General features: G+C 40.5%; 1 protein-coding gene across 1 annotated transcript in view; it reads right to left on the bottom strand.

Moving 5' to 3' along the window:
- ddx43 (DEAD (Asp-Glu-Ala-Asp) box polypeptide 43) overlaps positions 1-12492 on the bottom strand; it is a 40834-nt gene that overhangs the window by 22529 nt on the left and 5813 nt on the right. Inside the window, exons 6-14 of the mRNA XM_034101160.2 lie at positions 9123-9234; positions 8717-8818; positions 8243-8298; positions 7266-7377; positions 5953-6054; positions 5479-5534; positions 5173-5284; positions 4335-4544; positions 4035-4116 (exon numbers count right to left, since the gene is read on the bottom strand). Coding sequence (XP_033957051.1) covers positions 4035-4116; positions 4335-4544; positions 5173-5284; positions 5479-5534; positions 5953-6054; positions 7266-7377; positions 8243-8298; positions 8717-8818; positions 9123-9234 — 944 coding nt within the window. The remainder of the gene's footprint in view (positions 1-4034; positions 4117-4334; positions 4545-5172; positions 5285-5478; positions 5535-5952; positions 6055-7265; positions 7378-8242; positions 8299-8716; positions 8819-9122; positions 9235-12492) is intronic.

Below are 12492 nucleotides of genomic sequence, written 5' to 3' on the forward strand. Positions count from 1 at the left end.
TAGTGAAACGTTATGTTTAAACCATACCCTGAAGAAATCAGCGATATTCCCCGGTAAATAATGATTTTATAGCTCTTTTTTATCAAGACCTGTATATTCCGTCTGGCCGCCGCCATGTTTGCCATTTTCAGTAGTCACGTGATGGTCGTGACGTCATCCATGCGTTCACTTTGTCAACACACGGAGTATTTCAGTTCGAACTCGTCAGCAGAGGAACAAGTTTTGACCAATGTGAAGAGATTGGATGGGGGAATTCAGCCATACATATCAGTATGACAATACGACACCCTCTGTCCTCAGACCCTCACATCGTACAAGGAAAAACTTCCGAAGAAAACCCCCAGTTTAAAGGGAGCATGGGAGAAACCTCAGGGAGAGCAACAGAGGAGGGATCCCTCTCCCAGGACGGACAGACGTGCAATAGATGCCGTGTGTAAATTGAAAAGATAATACATTTGCAACATAGGTAGTCCAAATGTTTGGAAATGCATGTGTGTATAATGGGAAGATTATATAAGATACTATATGTATGCATGTAGTACCACCCTTGCTAGCGATTCCCTCTCTAGTTTAGCATACTCAGCTTCGTTGTCCCTGGCCATAGAATCACGATTTTATGGAGCCGGAAAAACTGGGGGGAAATACACACTAGCCGGTACTACGCTATATGGAAAGGCCACCAAAAACTGTCCTGGCCTGGACGTTAAAACGGGGCTAGCCGCTGCAATGGAAATGCGCTATAACATACCTTATTCTTACTCCGAGCACTACTTCTGCTCCTCCGTCGCTTCACACTTGCAGAGGGCGATTTCTCTACTGGCCGAACTGGTGTCCTGGTCGGTGATGACACCAGAAAGACCGATGGTACTGCATCTCCATTGAGTAATGGTTGTTCTTTAAATCCCATGTTATGTTTGATCATACTCTCAGAGTAGTCGTCCGGAAATGTGAAATGTTCGCTGCATACATGAGCCTGTAAATCTCTCGGTTCGGGCCGGCCACATTTCGCTAGCCACTGCCTCCTGAATGTACTTCTTACTGCTTACCTTTTGGCAACAGATGGAACCGAGCATTCCGTGGATTGTTCCTATCCGAATTATGGCAATATTTCGCGATACAGTGAGGCATATTTGAAGAGAGAAACTACAGTAAATAACATGGAGATCAACGTGTCCTCGAAAACCAAACGCATGGTTTACGTCACGTCCGGGAAATGGCGGCGCCCACAGTGTTGATGTTATTTCAGTATATAATCAGTTTAAAATCACTGATAATGTCATCGGATTAAAAAAAAAAAGAGAGAGACTGGCAGAGACTGGTCTGTTTTATCGGATGATAATTTTTAAAAAATGAGTGTCATGAGCATACCATTCCTTTAAGTGGCTCGCCAGCGCAGCTCTCCCATCGAGAACTGCATTTCTTTTTGGCAACCTTTGCATGGTTTTAGCCATGGCTTGTATTTTTCTTCGGATAGTCAACGCTGGTTAAAACAGCAACCTCCTGTCATCTCTATCACTCATTAGAATGCCCAGTTCACACAAACAAAAACACCTGCAGGTCGCGCGCATAGCGCGGGAAGGCCGGAGCAGGGCTGTTTTATGTAGAAGCGAAGCAATTATTTTCTTTTAATCTAAAAAGCGAACTATTCAGTCAGACAGCAATTTATTGTAAAAGTAAAGCATTTACATTTTCAAGCACTTTATCTCAATTTCAAGCACCATTCCCAAAATTCAAGCACTTTCCCAACCTTGAAAACACCACGTCAAATTTCAAGCATTTTCAAGGATTTCAAGCACCCGTACGAACCCTGTAAATCAGACTTTAGTTCCACCTGGAGTAAATCCACAAGCAGTCTACAAAGTACTTCAGACTAGCTGCACCTTCACCAGCTTTGAGAACACTTTCATGATCAATCATTATAAAACATATCAGATATATTATTCTGAAATGGACCAATCTGCACAACGACTACTTTTACTGTCGCTACTTTCACTATATTTTGATGAGAATACTTTTCTACTTTTACTTGAGGAACATTTTGAATGCAGGACTTTTACTGTGACAGAGTATTCCTACAGTCTGGTACTTCTACTTTTACTAAGTACAAGATCTGAATACTTATAATTTCACTACAAGATCTGAGTACTTGTACTTTTATTATATTATATATATATAATATATATGTATTAGCCTGAATTGTAGCCACAAAATCACGCAGAGCTGCATAAAAATAGACTCACAGTGGTAACAAGTGGAAAATAATATTTACAAATGTGTACAATGACTTTAGGTAATGTTGACTACTCAAGACTCCTGACTTATACATCTTCAAAGGAAGACTGTGTTCATTCTACAATTACATGGGATTAAAGCAAAATGTAGTTTTACTTGTATAATACTTCAATTTTATATAAAAGACAGTTTGTTTTCATCTGTTTTCAAATAAACAAAGTATTGGCTTTCAGAATATTAAACTTGTTTCGGCAAATTCAGATGATAAATACAACTTTGAAGCTTCGGCATGATTACAAGCAGAGAACGGACTAATGTAACGTCACAGCAAGCATAACAGCCGCCGGTGTTTCTTGTGAGTGTTTCCCCGGTACACAAACGCAAAAATACACAAACACACACACGAGCTTCCCCCAGACCAGTAATACAAACGAAAATGTGTCTTCGGGTCAATGTGACTGATTTCGATAGAGCAAGGCACATTTGGTTTAGGCACGAAACATACTACCAGTAGAAATACATTGCTTTCAAAATCGCTCTGTGTCGAATCAATAGATTATATTTCGTGACTATAACATGAAATGCCGTGAGTGCTTCATCCTCTGAACACCACAGGATGGCGACTGTAACGCACATAACATAGGTACGCTCCTCTGAAATGATTGTCCCCTGCAATTATTATTATCCCTCAATCGAGTTCGCTATTCAGCTAGCTAACGTTAGCTTGAACAAATGTAACATGCAACGTTAGCCTAATCTAAAATGCTCTTCTACGGCGTACCTTTCATGTGGCTCGTCAGCGCAGACTCTCCCATCGTTATGTTGCAAACTTTGCAGGAGTGGGCTTGACCCTCGTCTTAGCCATGGATTGTATTTGTCTTCTGCTAGCCAACGCTCGTTGAAACGGCAACCTCCTATCTCTCATCAGAATGCCCAGGTCACACGTAACACAAACACCTGCAGGTCGCGCGCATAGCGCGGGAAGGTGCAGCGGAGCTGTTTCATGTAGAAGCGAAGCAATTCTTTTCTTTTAATCTAAAAAGCGAACTATTCAGTCAGACAGCAATTTATTGTAAAAGTAAAGCATTTACATTTTCAAGCACTTTATCTCAATTTCAAGCACCATTCCCAAAATTCAAGCACTTTCCCAACCTTGAAAACACCACCTCAAATTTCAAGCATTTTCAAGGATTTCAAGCACCCGTACGAACCCTGTTTACTATATACAGTATTGATCATCCTTCCTCCTTATCTACCAACCATTTGGACGCAAACTTGCATTTCCCCATAACGATGTTGTTTAACAACCGGCGTAAACAGACCTTCGAGTGCTATCGAGCAGTGAGCGCGCGATGTCCTGTTCAGCTGACTCGACACAGAATCACACTACACACCTACGCAATGATCACATTCAGGCAGACAGTAGAACACAACCTCTTTGGACAATTTATATACTTGTTGAAAACAAGCTACGAAATGTAATTTGAAAATGCCGTTTAATACTTTTTAATAGCTTTAATTTTTGCTAAAAATGATATGCCAACTTTTAATACTTTTTAAGACCCCGCGGACCCCCTGATAAAGAGGTGGATAAATGGTGCACCTAGTGCCCTGAGGCCTAAATGAATACCAATGCCATCAGCAAACCAATACAAATGTTGGTTTTAAAGCCTAGCAAGGATATCCTTACAAGTTTTTTTTAAATAAAACAGGTGTCTAGCATCATCGTAAACAATGAAGAAACCCCTTTATACAAACAAAGGAAAGATGATGTGATTCAAATGTATCACAGGCAGATTTACCTCCATTCAATGACTTCCTCCGTTGAGAGTATGGAAACACTCTCTGCCACCGTGTAAAAGTTCTTCTTCAGTGGTGGGACGTCTGAAGGCAGTTGCAAATTATACAGTAATACTTTGAAGCCATGAGTTCATTTTATTCATGTTGGTGTCATATCAAGGCCGTTATACCGTTCAACATTAGCTACTAACTACAGACAAATAAAATATATAAAATAGTTTTGTTAGTTTTCAAATCCATATGCAGCAGTAGGGTCATCACCTGCAGTTTATGTACAGTAGTGAGAATAAACGAGTCCTCACCTTTCCACTTGAGCTCTAGAAACTTGTCCTTGTTCTCCCGGAGGTTTTTCCAATCCATTATGGGGAGGGGCGGGGCATCAGTCGAATTCTTTAATTCTGCAGCAGACCAGCAAGAGCTATCCGTCTCTCCTCCATTTTCTTTCCCTCTGTAGCCTCCTCCATTGCCACCCCCCGTGTAGCCTCCTCCAAAGTGCCCCCCTCTACCAGGACCTGAGAAACAGACCAATACCCCAGAGAAAAAACATTTTATAAACTGCAGCATGGTAGTGTAACCAAGAATCAGCAAGTGTCACAACTTTGTGTTTTCTACGCACACTGCTTCCATTGATACAGCTATCAAATTCAATAGAGGAACTGATAATGCTTAAGACATCTAAATGTGAGTATTCATTGCATAACGAGATCAGTTACTTTTTGTATGCGTTGTCTGTTCATCTTGCTTTATTATTTACTTTATAACAGAAAAGGAAAAGCAGAAATATTTGATAAGTCTATCTTGCTATGCCCCAAACAGCTACTGCACCAAACTTTTGGTTGCAGAAACAAAGTGTAAGAAAGCTGGGGGGGATATATTCCACACTGTATGGGCTGCTAAGTGTGACACCTAGTGGTGACATGTTGTAAACCATTCTGGTCCCATATTTGTTTTAATATCCTACCCGTTTGAACATTTAATGTGGTCCTGCTAAATGAAAATCTAGAATGTTTTCACAAGCAGAAAAATGTGATTCTGAGGACAAAGCGTCACATTTGACAACATCTATGGGATGAGACTTGCGGAAGGATATTATGCACCTAATTGAATGCTTTCAAGATAGATAGTTTTCAGAAAAATTACCATTTTGAGAGTTGCTATCTGACACCAGTTCTTCAATCATCTCCTTGGCCTTCTGCTGGGCTTCAGAGGACCCCATGAGGACCACCTCACCTTCATAGTCCCCTTTGTTTATCTACAATGTAAAAAGTGATTAAAAAAAACTGCTGAGTAAAGGGAATACATCAAACAGGATTTGAGGATTTAGATTATTAATACAAACCAATAATACATTATAGGTTAAAGCTACCCAGTAGTATAAAAAGAAATCCAAATTTTCATGGATGTGCGCTAACATCATTAGCTTGACACTAACGACACTGAACTTGCCTTAATCCTTGCACCAGTGCTCTCTTCAAGTTCACGGATTTTGGCTCCTCCTTTACCTTTAACAAGATACAACGCAAAGTTACAGATCATACCCACACACATGTTCCTGAATCTTTGCAGAATGGGGATCACACAACCATTGCCATGTGACTGCTTAGCCTAACTAACGTTAACTTGGCATAGGCTAATGTAGATAGCCAACAGTAGCATTTAGCTCCAACGGATGAAATAAAAACATTTTTGAAGTGAATGTACTGCTTTGGAAATATACCATGTCAATTAAAGTACATTGACATTCACAGGCTGTGAAAATGGAGTACAGTCCCTCACCAATTTGCTCTAACAGCTTGACAACAACTGAAGTCCGCTGATTTAGCCTAGCTAGTGATTTAGCATAGCTAGCAATACAATTTAGCATAGGGTCCAACGTTTATAGCACCATTTAAAACTGGATTAACTGTTTTAAAAACATACCTATTATCCTGCCAACTAAACCATTTTCCACGGTGAAAATCACAGGCTGTGAAGAGTCCGACTTTTCATCGCCAAAGGCTCCCCGTCCTGGGCCTCCGGAGGCTGTGCAGAAACAAAGTGTAAGAAAGCTGGGGGGTATATATTCCACACTGTATGGGCTGCTATGTGTGACACCTAGTGGTGACATTTTGTAAACCATCCTGGTCCCATATTTGGCTTAAAGGTCCCATGTCATGCTTTTCCGGTTATTACCCGTCCCCTTGTGTGTTATGAAGGTTTTTATGTAAACGGTCTGCAGAGTGAAAAACCCTCAAAGTACACCCTGTAGCGAGTAAAACTCTAACACAGAAAATACCTCCCCAAAACGCCTCGTTGGAGATTTCTCATTTTCTTCCTGGTATTGCTAAGTAGGGATACCCAGTGGCCACGCCCAGAGCTATGGACGCACCCACTGCCAGCCTTTCACGAAACAAAGCTTCCCAAACCTTTCAGCGATTCATGGCGGATATGTACAGTGCAGGGCACTGAAGAACTATGCTGTTCCTACTTTGTTTGGAGCAGTGGGAGATTCGGGTACACAACCTGTAAGTATTCATTGTTGTTTGTGTATTTATGATGTTTAAAACAAACAAGGTATCTACCACGACTGTTTAAATGGGTAAACGTTTTTCGAACTACTAAATTGGGATCGCGGAGAAATGCTCTCTGCAGACCCATTCTCACAGCGTTATAAACCTTTTTCTTACTCAATTTCAAGCCACACTTATTGTTTTTACTTCAGCTGTGAGTGTGTGCTCAGGATGAGTTTCGCTTGTTCTAGCTGTATCGCCAAGCCTGTCTGCTCCTGCAGCAGTGTGTGTGTGTGTGTGTGTGTGTGTGTCTGTCTGAGCAGCAACGAGCCTGTCGGCTTCTCGACCAATCAGAGCACACTGGGCTCACAGGGAGGGGGGGGGGGGCAGGAGCTCAAACAAGCCGTTTAGGACAGAGAGTGAACACACATACTTTACAGAGATGCTGTATGAGAAACCAATGTGAGTTTGGAAAATTGCACAGTATAAATCTATTCTAGTATACCTCAACAACGGAATTATGATCAGTAGAAATGGCCATGACATGGGAGCTTTAATATCCTACCCGTTTGAACATTTAATGTGGCCCTGCTAAATAAAAATCTAGAATGTTTTCACATGCAGAAAAATGACATTCTGAGGACAAAGCGTCACATTTGACAACATCTATGGGATGAGACTTGCGGAAGGATATTTTGCACCTAATTGAATGCTTTCATGATAGATAGTTTTCAGAAAAATTACCATTTTGAGGGTTGCTATCTGACACCAGTTCTTCAATCATCTCCTTGGCCTTCTGCTGGGCTTCAGAGGACCCCATGAGGACCACCTCACCTTGATAGTCCCCTTTGTTGACCTACAATGTAAAAAGTCAAGAAAAAAACTGCAGAGATAAAGGGAATATATCAAACATCCTATACTAGCACTGCAAATAATGATTTTTTTTACCAGGGTCAAATAATCTGACTATTAATCTAGATTAACTAGCATTTGGTCTCCATGTCAAAAAGGTGAACAAGTCAATCAGTGTTTCTTAAAGCCCAAAAGGACCTCCTATTACTTGTTTTGTCCACAATTTAAAGATGTTTACATTACTGTTATAGGGCAAGAGAACCCAGAAAATATTGACATTCAAGAAGCTGGAATCAAGCAATTTTGACTCATTGTTTACTGAAATTGATGGTTTACAATGTAAATCGGCAACTTGATCAATCCATGAAGCTCTTCCCTAAACATGCCCTGACCATGTGCTGTAAAGGCTCTGCAATGACGCCAAAAACTACCCTATAATATGATATATTGACAGGCGAAGTCACGCCCATCTACTTCCGGTCCATGGGACCTTATATTGACAAACATCATATGTGTAATTTGTGGCACAATTCAAACGGGATTGAAAGATAATCTTTCTCTCTCCATTGACTTCAATACAAAGTTTTTCCGAAATAAGGTCCCATGGAGGTCCCCCGGAAGGGGAGGGACTTCGCCTCTCCATAGTCAGTCCGTTTTCACATTGTGATACTTTTAGATCACAACATGTATTTTACCGATTTAATTAGAAGCTACTTTGACCACTACATGTATTTTACCGATTTAATTAGAAGCTACTTTGAGGATTTAGATTATTAATACAAACCAATAATACATTATAGGTTAAAGCTACCCAGTAGTATAAAAAGAAATCAACATCATTAGCTTGACACTAACGACACTGAACTTGCCTTAATCCTTGCACCAGTGCTCTCTTCAAGTTCACGGATTTTGGCTCCTCCTTTACCTTTAACAAGATATAACGCAATGTTACAGATCATACCCACACACATGTTCCTGAATCTTTGCAGAATGGGGATCACACAACCATTGCCATGTGACTGCTTAGCCTAACTAACGTTAACTTGGCATAGGCTAATGTAGATAGCCAACAGTAGCATTTAGCTCCAACGGATGAAATAAAAACATTTTTGAAGTGAATGTACTGCTTTGGAAATATACCATATCAATTAAAGTACATTGACATTCACAAGCTGTGAAAATGGAGTACAGTCCCTCACCAATTTGCTCTAACAGCTTGACAACAACTGAAGTCCGCTGATTTAGCCTAGCTAGTGATTTAGAATAGCTAACAATACAATTTAGCATAGGGTCCAACGTTTATAGCACCATTTAAAACTGGATTAACTGTTTTAAAAACATACCTATTATCCTGCCAACTAAACCATTTTCCACGGTGAAAATCACAGGCTGTGAAGAGTCCGACTTTTCATCGCCAAAGGCTCTCCGTCCTGGGCCTCCGGAGGCTGTGCAGAAACAAAGTGTAAGAAAGCTGGGGGGGATATATTCCACACTGTATGGGCTGCTATGTGTGACACCTAGTGGTGACATTTTGTAAACCATCCTGGTCCCATATTTGTCTTAATATCCTACCCGTTTGAACATTTAATGTGGTCCTGCTAAATAAAAATCTAGAATGTTTTCACATGCAGAAAAATGACATTCTGAGGACAAAGCGTCACATTTGACAACATCTATGGGATGAGACTTGCGGAAGGATATTTTGCACCTAATTGAATGCTTTCATGATATCGTTTTCAAAAACATTACCATTTTGAGAGTTGCTATCTGACACCAGTTCTTCAATCATCTCCTTGGCCTTCTGCTGGGCTTCAGAGGACCCCATGAGGACCACCTCACCTTGATAGTCCCCTTTGTTTACCTACAATGTAAAAAGTGAATAAAAAAAAAAAATGCAGAGATAAAGGGAATATATCTAACATGCTATACTAGCGCTGCAAACAATGATTTTTTTACCAGGGTCAAATAATCTGATGATTATTAATCTAGATTAACTAGCATTTGGTCTCCATGTCAAAAAGGTGAACATGTCAATCAGTGTTTCTCAAAGCCCAAAAGGACCTCATATTCAGGCATGAAAACGGGTCAGGGGTGAAAAAGGTGAGAAGTATATTATCCCTCTAGGGGGGTCCAGGGGCATGCTCCCCCGGAAGAAAATGTTGAATATTCCATATTTTAAATAATCAATCTGATGCATTTTGAGATGCATTTTTTTGCCAACCTGGGGAGAGCTGGAGAAACTTAACTTCAGCCATGAGTGAAAAATATTATGGCCTCCTTACTAAGTAATCAGGGATGCAAACTCATCAGGTATGGAAAAGGTGACAAGGACCCGACCCCACGGAATATCGGCTTTAAAATGAGGAATAACAGAGGATTTCAGCAGTCAAAACAACTAAAGCAGCAGTGTCAATAATAACAGAAACGCTAAGGAGTCACATCTAATAGAAATATATAAAAGCATTTATTTTAATTGTGTAGCAGTCAGTTTATAATTTTGGCAGCACTGTTGAGCATTTTGAAAATCTATTGTCATGCCTCTGTTCAAGGCTTAGTCTTTCTATCTTTATGTCATCTGGTGTAAAGTAACGAAGTTCATAAACTCAAGTACTATACTTGGGTACAATTTTGAGATACTTGTACTTTATTTAAGTATTTCAATGTTTTGCTACTTTGTTCTTCTTCTCCTCTACAGTTCAGAGGTAAATGGTGTACTTTGACTCCACTACATGTATTAATACTAGGGCTGTCAAACGATTACAAATTTTAACCAGATTAATCACAGCTTAAAAATTAATTAATCATGATTAATCACCATTCGAACTATGTCCAAAATATGCCATTTATTTATGTATATTGTTGTGGGAATGGAAAGATAAATGAAAGAAGGCGGATATATCCATTTAACATACAGTATGTTTATTATAACATTGTTCTGTGTGTCAAAATGAAAGACAGCCCACACACCTATCAATCATCAAACCGTGGGGTCTTAATTCATTACGTGTTGATTTCTATCAACGGGGGAGTACTTCAGGAAAGTCGACAGAGGGGGGGGGGGGGGGGGGGCTAGTGTACTTCGTGACCACAGAGCTGAACGTTGTGATCAGCTGTTTTAGTGCAGTTCTCCAGTGAAGGGGGGAGAGTCTCCCTCCGCAGCCGGTTGGCGTAGTTTTGGCACAATTCCGTTGTACAGACCGACGTCTGTACAACAGCAGCCCTGTCTGTGCACACGGAGACCGACTCTGTCGTCCGGTGATCTAACCGCCTTCTGGAAAAGCAAATGCGCTTTGTGACACAAGTGACGGTACGCATTTCAGATTACGCACATAACCTGCGTACCAGTTATGTGTTACCTGTACTATTCTCCGTCGGGACTTCCTGCAACAACACCACGCCGTTATCAAAGATGTTCTATTGAGAAGACGATCACTACGTGACGAAAGTTTTCAAAACCGTGGCTACTGAAATCAATCTTACTAACTGCTGTCTGTGCAATTTACTCCGCGAGTTGGCAGACTTTATTTTGCTTACTTTAACATCATTTTTCATGGTGGGGCTAAGCCATTTCTTGGTATGGGTGTAGCCTACCCCAGCCATACCCTGGCGCTGCCACTGGTGGCATGTATGGGGCGGGCCATTCTGCACATGCATTAAATGCGTTAAATATTTTAACTTAATTAATTCAAAAAATGTATTACCCCCGTTAACGCGATAATTTTGACAGCACTAATTAATACCTTTACTCTACAGATCTGGATGAATGATGTGAAATCTAATCAAGTGTTGAATCAGACTTTAGTTCCACCTGGAATAAATCCACAAGCTACCCTGCAGTATACAAAGTCATTCAAACTAGCTGCACCTTTACCAGCTTTGAGAACACTTTCATGATCAATCATTATAAAACATATCATATTATTCTGAAATGGACCAATCTGCACAACGACTACTTTTACTGTCGCTACTTTCACTATATTTTGATGAGAATACTTTTCTACTTTTACTTGAAGAACATTTTGAATGCAGTACTTTTACTAACAGAGTATTCCTATTCCTACACTCTGGTACTTCTACTTTTACTCAAGTACAAGATCTGAGTATTTCTGCTTTTAATCAAGTACAAGATCTGAGCACTTCTACTTTTACTCAAGTACAAGATCTGAGTATTTCTGCTTTTAATCAAGTACAAGATCTGAGTGCTTCTACTTTTACTCAAGTACAAGATCTATACTTATACCACCTCTGTTTAAAGCCTATGAAAAAAAACTATTAGAAAACGAAGGCTAAAGCTAACGTTAGCAGATAGTGACAATGTATGCTAATTAGCTAGCTCAACGATAATATTGCGACAGAAAAACTTTTCAGTGCACATCACGCTCTGCGCTCCGACAGGGAGCTCTGCTCTGAACACCTGAACGGCCCGTTCCAACAGCTGTTCACCAGCTGTCCAGTCTGTACCACAGTGACTCCGGACCGCACAGTTAATATCAACGAACGCACCCGTAGGTAATGTGGCTGGTGAAGCTAGACCATCATCGCGGAGCAGCAGAGCCGACAGGCAGGAAGACTCGAGCACACAGCTCGCGCTGCATTATAATATATAAAAAAAGAACACCATGCGTGTCATGATGGCACATAACAGCTCGCGGCCGCAGATTACTCCGGGTCCCAAACCCCCCCCCATACCCCAAAAATATATTTATTGCAGATCTACATGAATCACACAAACGACCTATTTTGGATTCAAAATGGCGAATTTCGCCGAAAGGTGAGTGATTTTCATGCCTGCATATTACTTGTTTTGTCCACAATTTAAAGTAGTTTACATTGCTGTCATAGGGCAAGATACCAGAAAATATTGACATTTAAGAAGCTGGAATAAAGCAATTTTGACTTATTGTTTACTGAAATTGATGGCTTACAATGTAAATCGGTAACTTGATCAATCCATGCAGCTCTTTCCTAAACATGCCCTGACCATGTGCTGTAAAAGGCTCTGCAATGACGCCAAAAACTACCCTATAAATATGATATATTGAGAGGCGAAGTCACGCCCATCTACTTCCGGTCCATGGGACCTTATATTGACAAACATATGTGTAATTCGTGGCACAAT

Source organism: Pseudochaenichthys georgianus, chromosome 15 (assembly GCF_902827115.2).
Source record: "Pseudochaenichthys georgianus chromosome 15, fPseGeo1.2, whole genome shotgun sequence".
Classification (NCBI taxonomy): domain Eukaryota; kingdom Metazoa; phylum Chordata; class Actinopteri; order Perciformes; family Channichthyidae; genus Pseudochaenichthys; species Pseudochaenichthys georgianus.